We start from the raw sequence: 12255 nt of genomic DNA on the forward strand, positions 1-12255 counted from the left end.
TGACTTATTCAGTTCTGCTTTGGAGTTTGTCTGCCTTAAGAAACACCCTATGTTTCCAGTGTTCCCCACAGGATGGAAGAGAGTTTGAGTGCAATGCACTGTTAGTTGTGTGCCTATGCATTGTTACTGTATAGAGACTCAAGTGCTTAATTCACCCCTAAAAGAGAAATCCTAAATCCATCATTATTTATTTTTATTCTATTTAGAAAGCATATTCCAGTAATATGTACAAAGAATTATGAAGCATTTTATTTCATCTTTATGTACAGAAATACATATTTACAGAGGTTACAAAACAATGTTAAATTGACAACAAAAAATACAAGAATTGTTCTGACATTGCTTTCTGTTGTGTAATGTAGCAGATAAAACCTGGAATATCCTCTTGAACATGCTTATATGACTACAGTAATAGTAAATTGGAAGACAATTCATTTAATAAGGGGAGGGCTCCCAAAATCCCAACTTTTGTGTTGGATGACAATGTGCGTGTTGTGTTGATTATGTGGCAACATTAGGTGCCTTTGAGCATAATGAAATGTACTGTATGTTAGCAGAACGTATACATTGCATTCCATGTGAATGGACTCTGCAGTCTGTTTACTTACACTTACAAAAAGGCATGAAGTAATATAAATGTAGCAAATGTTTGTTAGTTATATCTGCAAGAAAATATATTCCTGTAGTTTACTGTAATGAAGTTACTTGGTTAAACAAGTATTTTGGTTTAGCTTAGATATTGGGTACAATCTGCGTTAAGGTAAATGTACTGCTGAGTAGGAACTTTATTTAATGGTAGTTAGAAAATCAAACAATAATGCCACTATGAGTGGAACAAAATAATTGTAGGTGGGCCTATAGTTGGTATTTTCTAACTGTGGAAATATACATTTACATTACCTCCCCTGGACATACAGGTAGACCTGAGTACATACATTCTTTAAAGCAGCTATGGGTTGAGGTTTGTGATCAGAAAGGAATTCTAAAACAGCAATGTCTTAACATTTCAGTCAAGAACTGGCAATTCAAAAGACAACAACCGACAGTCCTGTATGCCATAAATTGGGCGGCACAGCTCTAGAAATTTGACATTGCTTGCATTACACAATATACACATCCTATGATGGACTTTCATCACATAACATACGGAAATATTTTAAAGCCTGTGTCTGCTTCTTGTAAGGGGTCCACCTCGACTATGGGATTTTAGAATTAAATGTAGTGGGATACCTAAACACAAAGGGATACAAAAATAGGTTAGATAACCATGGTATAAAACACTGAGGAACATAGGTCCTGCCATAGGAAAATGCTTTGAAGGGTCGGTTAATAAAACAGTTGGTTGAAGGTCAAGAGATGTTTTAATATTGACAAATATTAGGTTTGTCCTCCTGGAAGCCCTTAGTAAAATGAAGGCAATGATTCTGGATAATGCTAGTAACAATGGTTGTGGAGACTTGAACAGGAGATGGTTCTTTATATCTTAAAACTACACATATTTTTTTAGGATTGCATCCACCTCTCCACCATAAAGTATATGGTCCTCCATTCACAAAAAGTTGGACAACATTGTTTTATGTAAAAATCCCCACAGAGGGAAGTGCAGTAATCATTTTAGGCCCCAGAAGGCCTTCTGTTCTGTCCTTCAAAAGACTTCCAGGAAGTCTGCTGTGCATAAGAACATTATCCCCCATCATACTCATCTAAAATAGTTTTAGTTCTAAGATATGATTGAAAATTTTAGAATATGTCACTGCTTACCTGAGTGCTGATCTTCCCTGTCCTCTTTCATTTAATGAAAGGCCCCAGTGAATTGAACTGGCTGATGAACTGGCACTACTTAAACCGATGCCTGTCACTCCGATACTAATGGAGTCTGCAGTCAGAAGAAGAGTCAAAACAACATTATAATCTACTAAACGCTATTGTACCATTTGTATGACATATATTGTTCATGTTTGATATCTCTATTTGTGGAAATTGTTTTAGGCCATGATAATTAAGTAAATTTTAAATCAGTCATTATGCACCCAGCACACCTCATACTGGAAAAATTGGTAGCTGATGCAGTCCCAAAATCCAGACCAAGATACTAGGGTAATATTTGCCTCTAGACCCCAAATGGTGCAGATAATTAGTGAATAGTTCAGCTCACAGCTATGTAAGACATAATACTTCTATCCATAGTAACTGAATGTGGGTGAGAGGCATCCTGGGATAGTTCCCCGCTAGATGCTCTTACTCTGCGGAGTGTTAGTCCAATGTTGTGCATTTTACATTACCTATTCCTTCAGACCCTCTTCTACTTCGAAGCTGTTCAGATATTACAAAGGATCGTCCCAGAAAGTTATCTGGCTGAAAGACATACAGTATGTGACAATTAATGGACTGTATAGTGGTTTAAATGCTTGGAACCACAACAGTGACAGGACACGTACATCAGAGTTGCTGCATGCGCATGTTTGTAAAGAACACATTCCAAATGAGAAAGCAGGAATCAGCACACACATGCACACACCTTTGTATTGTGAGACTCCGAAACGCATCAGCTGAGCATGGGGAGGAGTCTTCCTCCCAGCCTGTGAAAACGTCAATAAATCTGCCTAAGGATATCCCTGTGTGAACACATGAGTCAAAGGTTAATTAGTCACAAGTTAAGAAGTATCTACAAAATGTCATGAATTTCCATGAATTCAGATCAATCAGAAATAAATCTAGTATGTTAACCGAGTCAGTTGTGTTCAAGCAGGTATACCCATAACTGTAACCCCAGACTGTTAGGGCCATGTTATTCTCTTACTATGTGAGTGGCGAAATTACACCTACAGTTATTAACTAATTTGTGGCAGTGTCTCTCACGGTACTCTGTGTTTATTACTTGTCCTTATGTCAATGGAAAATCTTCCCCTTGGTTATAATAATAAGTCCCATGAATCCTTAGCATATAATATAAGATTGTATTTGTGGGCATATGAACTGCAGCAGCACTAAGACACCAGGAACCCACACAATGGCTGACAAATACTTTAAATAAACAGCTACTAAATCGTCTAATTGTTTTTAAGGTTCTTGAACTAAAAGATAAAGCTTTGTTTACTTGTTAATTACATGGGTGCCACATTCAATCAGCAGTCTCATGTTAGAGCACCTTTCCAGGCGGCATGCCTACCCAGGACAAACTGAGGCCCCACGGAGAAAGAAGAGGGTGTCTTAGGCCACAAAGGATCATCATCATTTGAGGCTGCATCACTTCCTGCATCCACGAGATCACAAGGGACACGTGAGATCAACATGTGGTCCCTTCTGAGCAGACACCAAGCTACCTCTCCCCCAGCCCACCATCACTCTGCACGGCTCTGGTGAGTTACAGGGGCACCCATATAATTAACAAATACCAAGCTGTGACATACATCTTTTTAGGTAAATAAAGGTACAGAGAAAGTATATTGTACACATCAGTATGCTAGATGCCCTCTTCACCCAGGCCCTTTAAAGTTATTTAACGTCTTAACCCTATTCTTCTGATCTGCGTTTTGCACGGTTATCCTGTTAAAGCTGCATTCATACCATTACTGTGCCAGACTAGTTTCTGAGCAGTAAAAATTTGTGGGTGTGAATTACCGATTATGAGCTGCCCTATAAGTATATCCCACTGTAACGGTAAGGTTTAAAACGTAGTATTTTAAATTTTAAACATGAATATCTTGTCAAAAGACCAAATGGAATTAAATCATTTTTAATAACTAAAATAATAATTAAACAATAATAATACAGATAGGAAAAAGAGTGTATTAATGGATTTCCCCAGAGAGAGAAAGACAACTTTTGATGGAACCGTTTCCAGCAGCCTTGGCAAAAACATAAAGAAGATGTTCAATATTTACCGTTTGCCTCTGTGATCCGGGTAAGTTGTGGTACTCTGTGTCCGAGGTACCGATAGGTGGGAGGAGATTATTTCGGTTGAACGGAATAGGAGAGCAGGACAGCTGGTCATTTGCAGTGTGACTGTCCTCACCCAAAACAGGGAATAAATACACAAGAAATGGATATAATTACCCATTTAATCAAGTTATAAATGCTAGTTGTTCATCAATATTGTGGGCAAAACAAAAACCTCCAGTTATAATAAATGTATTTTAAAGCTACTATTATGCTGAATTCACTGTGGTGGTAGCTATAGGGGCTTGAAAACAAAGATCTTATTTACAGAGCCACCGTTGGATGACAGTGTCCACAATTTCTTCTGTAACAAAGAAGAAATTTTGAGCGTAAGAAACCTATTTTCTGATACTTGTTACAGAGGTTTTACTCTATACTGATGAACCAGAAACTGGTAATAGCTAATAAAAACAACATACCGAGTCAGAATAAACTAGTATGTATACGTACAGCCGTGTTCCCCTGATGACTTCTTCCATCTTTGGTGTCCCGGATCTAGAGGGATTGTCATTGATAGGATGCAGCGTACGAGGAGGGTTCCGTCTTCTTGCGGAGGGAACATTATGAGACAAAGAAGAGGAACTGTGCTCCAGTGATCGGCCTGGCCGAGGTTTCCCAGAGAGTAGCGCAGCAGAAGTGGGTCTCATGGGTGACTTATCGCCAGAATCTCTACAGTAAACATAAAATCATATTTTATGTCCAGCATAGTCAAGAAAAATATTTATCATGCAGTGGTTTGATTGACCTGTACTTCACCACCCTTCATTTAAAGTATGTTCTCAATTTAAACGTGTAGATGCTCAGCCAAGCATCAGGCACTTGTTCCTGAAAACCTGTGGCAGGGGCCTGAAGACTAGGCCCACAGGATGGAATGTCTTCCCACTGATACAAGGCTGAGGGGTTTGTCTGAAGCAACGGATAAGGAGGACATAACACCCTCTTCAATTGCCCTATGAACACTAAAAATAAAATAAACCAGATACACCGAATGCCCCATCCCAGTCATTTACAGGATGTCCTCTAACTCCCTTAATGACGGGATCATGAGAGCTGCCTGGACAGGAGGCCTTTCTGATTTAGATGGAGTGACCATTCATCTCTTCCCAGACCTTGCTGCAGAGGAGACAACTATGGCCACTGCTAGAGGCATTAAGAGCAATCCCCTGGGGCCACCCCTTTCCAATATGGGCCCACAAGAACGACAGATCCTTCTCATTGTGAGCCCTGCAGATTTACTATTACTTTTACTAACCCTGGAGATCCTCCCAGTGTAGGATACTGGGCTAATCTGACACATTCAGCCTTCCAGATCTGCCAATAACGAACCAACATTAACAAGTGGATTTGTTAGAAAGGTTGCAGTAGCTCTCTAACAGGATCATATTCCTTATTATGATTGGAATAAGCTGCTTAGATCCAGAGGTCTCCTTGCAATGTCTACATCTTTTATACTGAACAATCAGTGAAGTGACAAAGATGATCGCTGTATCAAGCTTAAAGGTGAAAATAACTTGAAACCCCACAACACAGTGACACATATCTACTTAACATGAGCCAAACTACCTTCCATGATTCCCTTCTTGAATGACTTTGTATCTCTCGGTAGGGTACTCTTATGTTAGGATGGGACTTTATTCTAGTACTGGGCCCCCTGAATAACTCATTTTCCAAAGTTTCTTCCCTTTCATACACAGATCTGCACAAAATCAAACAAGCTTTGCATTGTGAACAATGATTGAATTATTGGTGACTAACCATCCATTCCATCAGGGACTACATGTTTTTCTACACACCCTACCATGCTTACAAGACTATTTGCTACTTTTTTTCTCTCTCATGTCCCAAGTGACACTTAAATGGATGCCCATTATTAATCAAAAACAGAACCACAAGAAATTGTTGTGTAGAAATCCCCAAATAACAATTCACACTCACAGAACTTTCTCCATCAAATGCAGATTCCTCTGCTGTAAAGGTATTCCGTGAATCATTATTAATTCATTCAGATTCCGCTGATTCACAATGCTTCCTACGTGAGAACGATTGGCCTGCAAAACCATTGTATGTTATTTTTTATAGTCTTCCAAGACACTAAGTAGTTTTCTATGGAGAAAGTCTATAGAAGCTATAAGGTGAATATTATAGAATATTAGGAAAAGAGAGAGCATATAGGGATTACCAGAAGTCACATATATATTTATAGTACAATGTGTATTATTCCTTTACAATGGAAGTAAAATTACTCTTCGGACAGGCTTTATTATATGTGAAAATTCTCCAATTAACAGGAATATGTTATATAAACGTTTTCATTTATACGTACGAGAATGCTTTTTCCTCTCTTTTGGTTCTTGGAGGTGTAGTTGCATTTTAAGCACTAGCAGATTTAAGAGCCCAAAGCAAAGACAGTAATGAGAAAGAGAACAGAATACATTGGAGTTAAAGAAATTATAGAGAAAGGCAGATTTATGAAAGAAACAGTACCAGATTGCAACAAAAGATCAAAATGAAGAACAAGATCCCCATAACAGAGTGAAAAATACAATAACTTAATTACTAACAACAAAGCACACTGCAGCTACTTTTAGTCATCTTTGGCAGAAAATGACTGATTCCAGAGAACAATAGGTTGCATCAATCTGCACAGTAAATATGATATAAAACATCTCGAGTTCTGTCAGAGTATGGTGACTTTTACTTAAAGAATTTGTGAATTAATATTATTACCATTGTGAATTAGTCACACTTTGAGGCATATTCAATTGTCCGCGGGATTGCCGAAATTCCCACGGTCCGCGCACGATTACCGATATTACGGTAATCGTGCGCGGAAAAAACGTTAATACAGTAATTTACTCAATGGATTTCAGCTCGCAGCTCAGGGAGCCGCGAGCTGAAATCCAGCGAGAGATTACCGTATTAACGGTAATATTTTTTCCGCGCTCGAACTTTGGAACAATTGAATATGCCCCTTTCCCTTTTAGGGGCATATTCAATTTTTCCGTTCCCGCACCGCGTAAAAACTATTACCGATATTACGGTAATAGGGAGCTGCGAGCTGAAACGGTAGTGCTCAGACCGCGGGATTTTCTGCGTTTCCGCTGAGAACTGAATATGCCCCTTAGTCTACTGTACAACCTCCTTATGGTAATTGTTATTCTGGATTGAGCTAGATGCTCTCCAGACAGTTTTTAGAGATGAACCCTTCTATCTTATTTTAACTAGTGAATAAAACTATCAGTTTATAGTAAAACAACAGTAACAATCACCAAGAAGTAATACATAATATAATAAATAATAAACAAGAAACCTGTCCTGAAGGGGGAATAAAATGAATAGTGCACAGGGTTTCTGTTGTTATATCTGCATAAGTGAAAAAAATATATACAAAACAATTTAACCCTTTACATCTACAAGGTCTGAAAGGGTGTTATTCTTACCAGATTAGGTGAGATGGCAGGAATTCGGGAATGCTGAACAGGAGGTATACCCAATGGAAGGCGCTGGAGTGGTGCATACGGATTAAGAGACTCCAATCTAGTCGTTTTAATGGCTATATCATGTCTGTCATCATCTATAAAAAAAAGTATACTGAAAATTAGAGCTACTATGCTTATAAAAAGGCAACAAAATACAATACTGTTAGCAAATCAATAAGCAAGAACATACTATTTTTATATGTATATTTATTCCAAGATCTATATTATAGAATTATACAATCTAATGTAAATAAGCATACACTTCTGCTAATTTGGTCTCAATACTGAGCATTTACCTAATCATAGAAGAACTGAATTTAAAGGAATTATGAGAAAAATAACGAAAAAGTAAAGTACATTTTAGAACAGTAATTAAGAAGGGCTAGAGATTATTTTATTATTTTATTTTATCTCTGCACCCTCCATACAGTCTTCTGATTGGTCTTCCCTCTCTTACCCCCTTCTGCAGCCATTTTAAAGGGGGGTATTATATCTGGTGCATCGATCTACATCTATCTATTATATTCACACAGTGATCACCACTCTGTGTGATAAGTGCTTGTACAGTACGGTACTTTAAGCACTTTTTACATTTCCTGACAGTGCAGTGAGAATTTATTCTCTGTTTAGTGAATAGATCAGTGATTGTGAGGAGCAACGGAAACTGAACTTTATCAATAACTTGCAAGATGAGCGGTAAGAGTACAGGTAATACAAGGAAACAGTATTACAGATTGGGGGGAGGTTACATTATTGTTACGTGATGCAACAATGCTTGCTACATCTGTATACCTCTTATAGCTACTGGAGAACCACTGGTTTTAAACAGCATGAAGGAACATACTGTATATTACTGAAATATGTTTATTTGACTTAAAAAAAAAAGTTATGCTTCTACAATAGTTTCAATAGTTTACAAATTTTGATGCAGTTTCATTGCTCTTACCTGTGATTGATTCTTCCCAGTGTCTACAAATGAGTTCCTGCAAACATCCAACTAGGTCCCTCCACACATCATCAAACACACAAGACAACACAGCCTCTTTCTTGCAATACTTTGGAGAAATTGGGGGGTAGCCCATTTTCAGGCTGTCCAAGGACATAGCTCTCTTCCAATCAAAGAATTCATCATCCCTAAGAAGACAAAAGTGTAATTTGTCTTTTACCTACTTTCAGGGACTAATGCAACAGTCAAATCACTTTTAAAGCATCTTTCAATAGGTACAGAATGAAATAATTAACTTCAATGAGCTTCGCTTCCAAATTAAAAAATGTAAAAGCAAACAAAAGTAAAGACCGGGTACAGTAAACCGATATTAAATTATTTGTTTTCTTAAACATATCTGGATATTGTTCATCTGTCAAAATATCTTCTGATTTTAAGGTTCCCGTCTTCAATTAGTTCTAAAATATTCATCCTATATATGGTTAGATTCTAATTAACAGAAGTGTGTACTTTTGTCCTCATATGGAAAAAAATGAATGACTAGTTAGAAAAAGATAAAAAAAACAGCGAGCTTTCAGGAGCCAGAGGTGCCTTCGTCAGTCCACAAGAATAACAACACTCAATCACAGTGACAACTCTACTGGCGGTCCTTACACGTAACTATCCCCCATTCCCCTCTTTATAGGACAGCAGGCTGGTCTGGTGTTGATCATTCTAACCAAATCAACTAAGCCTACTTTTAAACTTTAAAACTACACCCATCTCTCTCCTGACTGACACCCTCTCCGGGCCAAGCCTCAACAAATGTGGACATACATTTTATAGTTTGCACAATGCAAAAATGGAAAAGGCGCATGTGAAATAATACATTTGAAACCAGAATGTCCCAAATGATGGATTAAATCAGTGGTGTTAAGTGTTGTATAGCAATAAATGGACAGTTAATTGGGAATTGGTTTAGACAGATGATAGGAAATCTGCCTGTACTGAGATAAGGTAAGAATCACTAAACAACATGAACCCATAGGATAAATAAACTGATTAATTTAGTCTCAGGTACTGCCCTTCCTTAATCAGTTGTGATTCACTGAAGGGATAGGCAATGTAGTAAATATGGAGGCTTGCTCACCACTTGGAGACAGCTGTCAATGCTGAACCCCAGTAATGCCTTCTGGGTAAAGGCCACAAAGACAATGTAGCAAGTTCTGGTTAATGCTCTTGATTTTCTTTTACACTATAATATTTGCAAATGGTTTTGGTTTGTTTGGTATAGGAACAGGTTTAATTTTAGGATGGCACACACTGCTATTTGGGTATATATTTTTTTTTAGAATAATATATATTTTTTTTATATATGTTATTTATTGAGAGATCAACATTTAATGATATAGAAGGACAAGTTGCAACCAATACCAAACACTTAAAACCAAGCAAGTTTATGTCAAAACTTGTCCAAAGCAATAGAATACAAATAAATAGATAAAATTGTATATGGTGTTGACCTTTTTTTCTTATTAATACTGGGATTATCTAGTGTAGATTATATGGTCATAATTGGCGATTAAATCACTTTGTTGTTCTATTAGGAAGGCTGCTGCAACTAATGTCATAAAAACATTGTCATCTACTACTGTACCCTAGTAGCTTCCATAATGTGATTAGATAAATTATTTGTGACATCTAATGTTCTTATAATACAGGTCAATGGACACTGTCCATTTGTGTGTCTGTAAATAATAATTGTATAATCATAGTATTCTGATATGACCACATGACAATTATGCAAATACTATATATTGGGCAGTTCTTGCTACCGATCATGTGACCCACTGTGTTCACATGAACCATTTTATTTATTTTACATTAATACACATATCTCAGTTTTGCATTACATTTCATTGCTTTTACATTTATCTGTCATTTCCCAGTTGTCTATAGTCCATAAGCAGTCCACACGGTCACCACCTGCATCTATAAACCTGGTTTGTGACCCTCACTTACTACTATATGTATTACTCGTCATTTCTCAATCTATTCAACTGTACTAGCATCATTTACTTACACATCTAATAGTATCTAAACTTTCAGTCGTCAATTTACAGGATATCAATGGATTACATACAGCGCTCCACATGGACAAACACTTTAAATATATAATATTTATTCACTGATGTTGAATAAGCTGATATCTACAATGCCTTCAATACATGGACATTCATTTTTGTCCTAGAACAATTTGCTGTTAACAATATTCTGTATATGTTTTCTATACATGCTCATTGACCGGATCCTTTTAAAATAATATCACAATGAAGACTAAATACACGTTAAAACCTCATGAAACGATTTTTTGTAATACTACAAAGAGATAGGTAAAAATGTTTACACTGGGACTTCATAAATGGATTGCTCTTGGTTCATGGTTCTGAATCAATCAGTTGCAAAACCATATTTATTTCTTATCAAATATAATTACTCACTTATCCCGGCTGTCAAAAGCCAAATATTCTTCCATTAAACCCTCTGATAAGATTACCCCTGCACCATGTTTTTCTTCATCCTCTTCACTACAGAGGGAAAAGGAGACGGGAGCGCTGGAGTTACCAGTTGTGGACAAAGGAAATCTTGTACCAAAAATGCCCATCCTGTAAAACACAAAATAGAGACTATTGCATTCTGCAGACTATCAACCCAAGGGCCTAACTGTACTTTACCACTAGTGTTGATACTCACAATACTGTGGTCAAAATAGTAATAAGAAAATACCTTACTTACAGGTGATCTGCTTCCGCATTCACAGAAAATGTATGTGTATCTGAAGGTACAGTCATATCCCTACAATCTAAATGTATTGTAATTTACGGCCATTTCAACTAAAATCTTAAAGGTTATCCATTCATAACCTGTTTTATAAAGCAGGAATCCCACGAATAAACCTGGGGTGTGTTTTTTAACATAAATCAATGTGGTAGGAAGTAAGAAGAAGCTTGGTAATAAACATTCTTCCTTGGTCTGTTCCTTCAGGCTGCTACTAATGATTTTTAGTGGTGCACAAATTGCAACACATTCACAATGCATGACGTGCGCAGAGAAGCTGCCTCTCTAAGCTCAATCTGCTCATGCATTGTAAATACCCCCCTCTTTCTCCTCCCCACTCCCTGCCATCACATGACCTCAGAGGAATCCTACACAGTACACAATACCGAGAAGTCACAAATGTCTTCCATTTGAGTCTGTGATCATGACTAGCAGCCATACTTGTCTCCCCTCCAGAGAGATTTTGAAAAGGAAAGAATGATTTGTGGGAGAACAGTTAAGAAAAATAAATGAATGATCAGATGCATGCTTAAAAAGATACTTAACTTGTTAAATAAAGAAAAAAAGCCTGCGCAAATTGCTGCTTTAAGTTATGACAACAACTTTAATGGTGCAAAGTCTAAATAATAAGAAGAATTTAAAAGACTTACTAGGAAAAACAAAAGCATGTATAGCTTAAAGACAATAACGAAAAGGAGCAATATGACAGAAGCTTTCAGATATATTTAAGAGTTTTAACAAGGTCCACAAAGGAAGCATTCTTCAGATGAGGACACATATTAGAACAAGAGGACATTTACTAAACCTGTAGGCTAATAGATTTGGGGGACGTTTGAGGAAAAAGGACTTCCCTGAAAGGATAGCGGATAGGGGGATGTCCTTCTAACAGAAGCGAGGCTTATACAGTAGTGGAAATGACATTGCATAGGACAGGCATAAGGCTATCCTAAATCTGGAAAAAATCTAAGGATCAAATAGGGTCTAATGTTATCACAGAGAAGAAAATGGGCAGACTTGTTAGTATGAATGGTTATTATCCCTCATTGAATTCTAGACTCTCAGATGTCACACACC

The 12255-nt window shown here is 37.3% G+C and overlaps 1 protein-coding gene across 4 annotated transcripts in view; it reads right to left on the reverse strand.

The window, feature by feature from the left end:
• Positions 1–227: 227 nt before the first annotated feature.
• Positions 228–12255, reverse strand: part of FAM149B1 (family with sequence similarity 149 member B1) — a 23033-nt gene continuing 11005 nt past the window's right edge. For 2 of the 4 annotated variants that reach the window (XM_075216566.1, XM_075216567.1), the window contains exons 7-16: positions 10845–11009; positions 8365–8552; positions 7380–7513; positions 6263–6316; positions 5875–5987; positions 4390–4608; positions 3885–4005; positions 2283–2355; positions 1762–1876; positions 228–1230 (exon numbers count right to left, since the gene is read on the reverse strand). In XM_075216566.1, coding sequence (XP_075072667.1) covers positions 1197–1230; positions 1762–1876; positions 2283–2355; positions 3885–4005; positions 4390–4608; positions 5875–5987; positions 6263–6316; positions 7380–7513; positions 8365–8552; positions 10845–11009 — 1216 coding nt within the window. In that variant the 3' untranslated portion in view covers positions 228–1196. Of the gene's footprint in view, positions 1231–1761; positions 1877–2282; positions 2356–2518; positions 2616–3884; positions 4006–4389; positions 4609–5874; positions 5988–6262; positions 6317–7379; positions 7514–8364; positions 8553–10844; positions 11010–12255 lie in introns of those variants that run through there. The other 2 variants (XM_075216568.1, XR_012693365.1) reach the window with 2 other exon arrangements.

This window comes from Mixophyes fleayi, chromosome 6 (genome assembly GCF_038048845.1).
Source record: "Mixophyes fleayi isolate aMixFle1 chromosome 6, aMixFle1.hap1, whole genome shotgun sequence".
Taxonomy (NCBI): Eukaryota; Metazoa; Chordata; class Amphibia; order Anura; family Limnodynastidae; genus Mixophyes; species Mixophyes fleayi.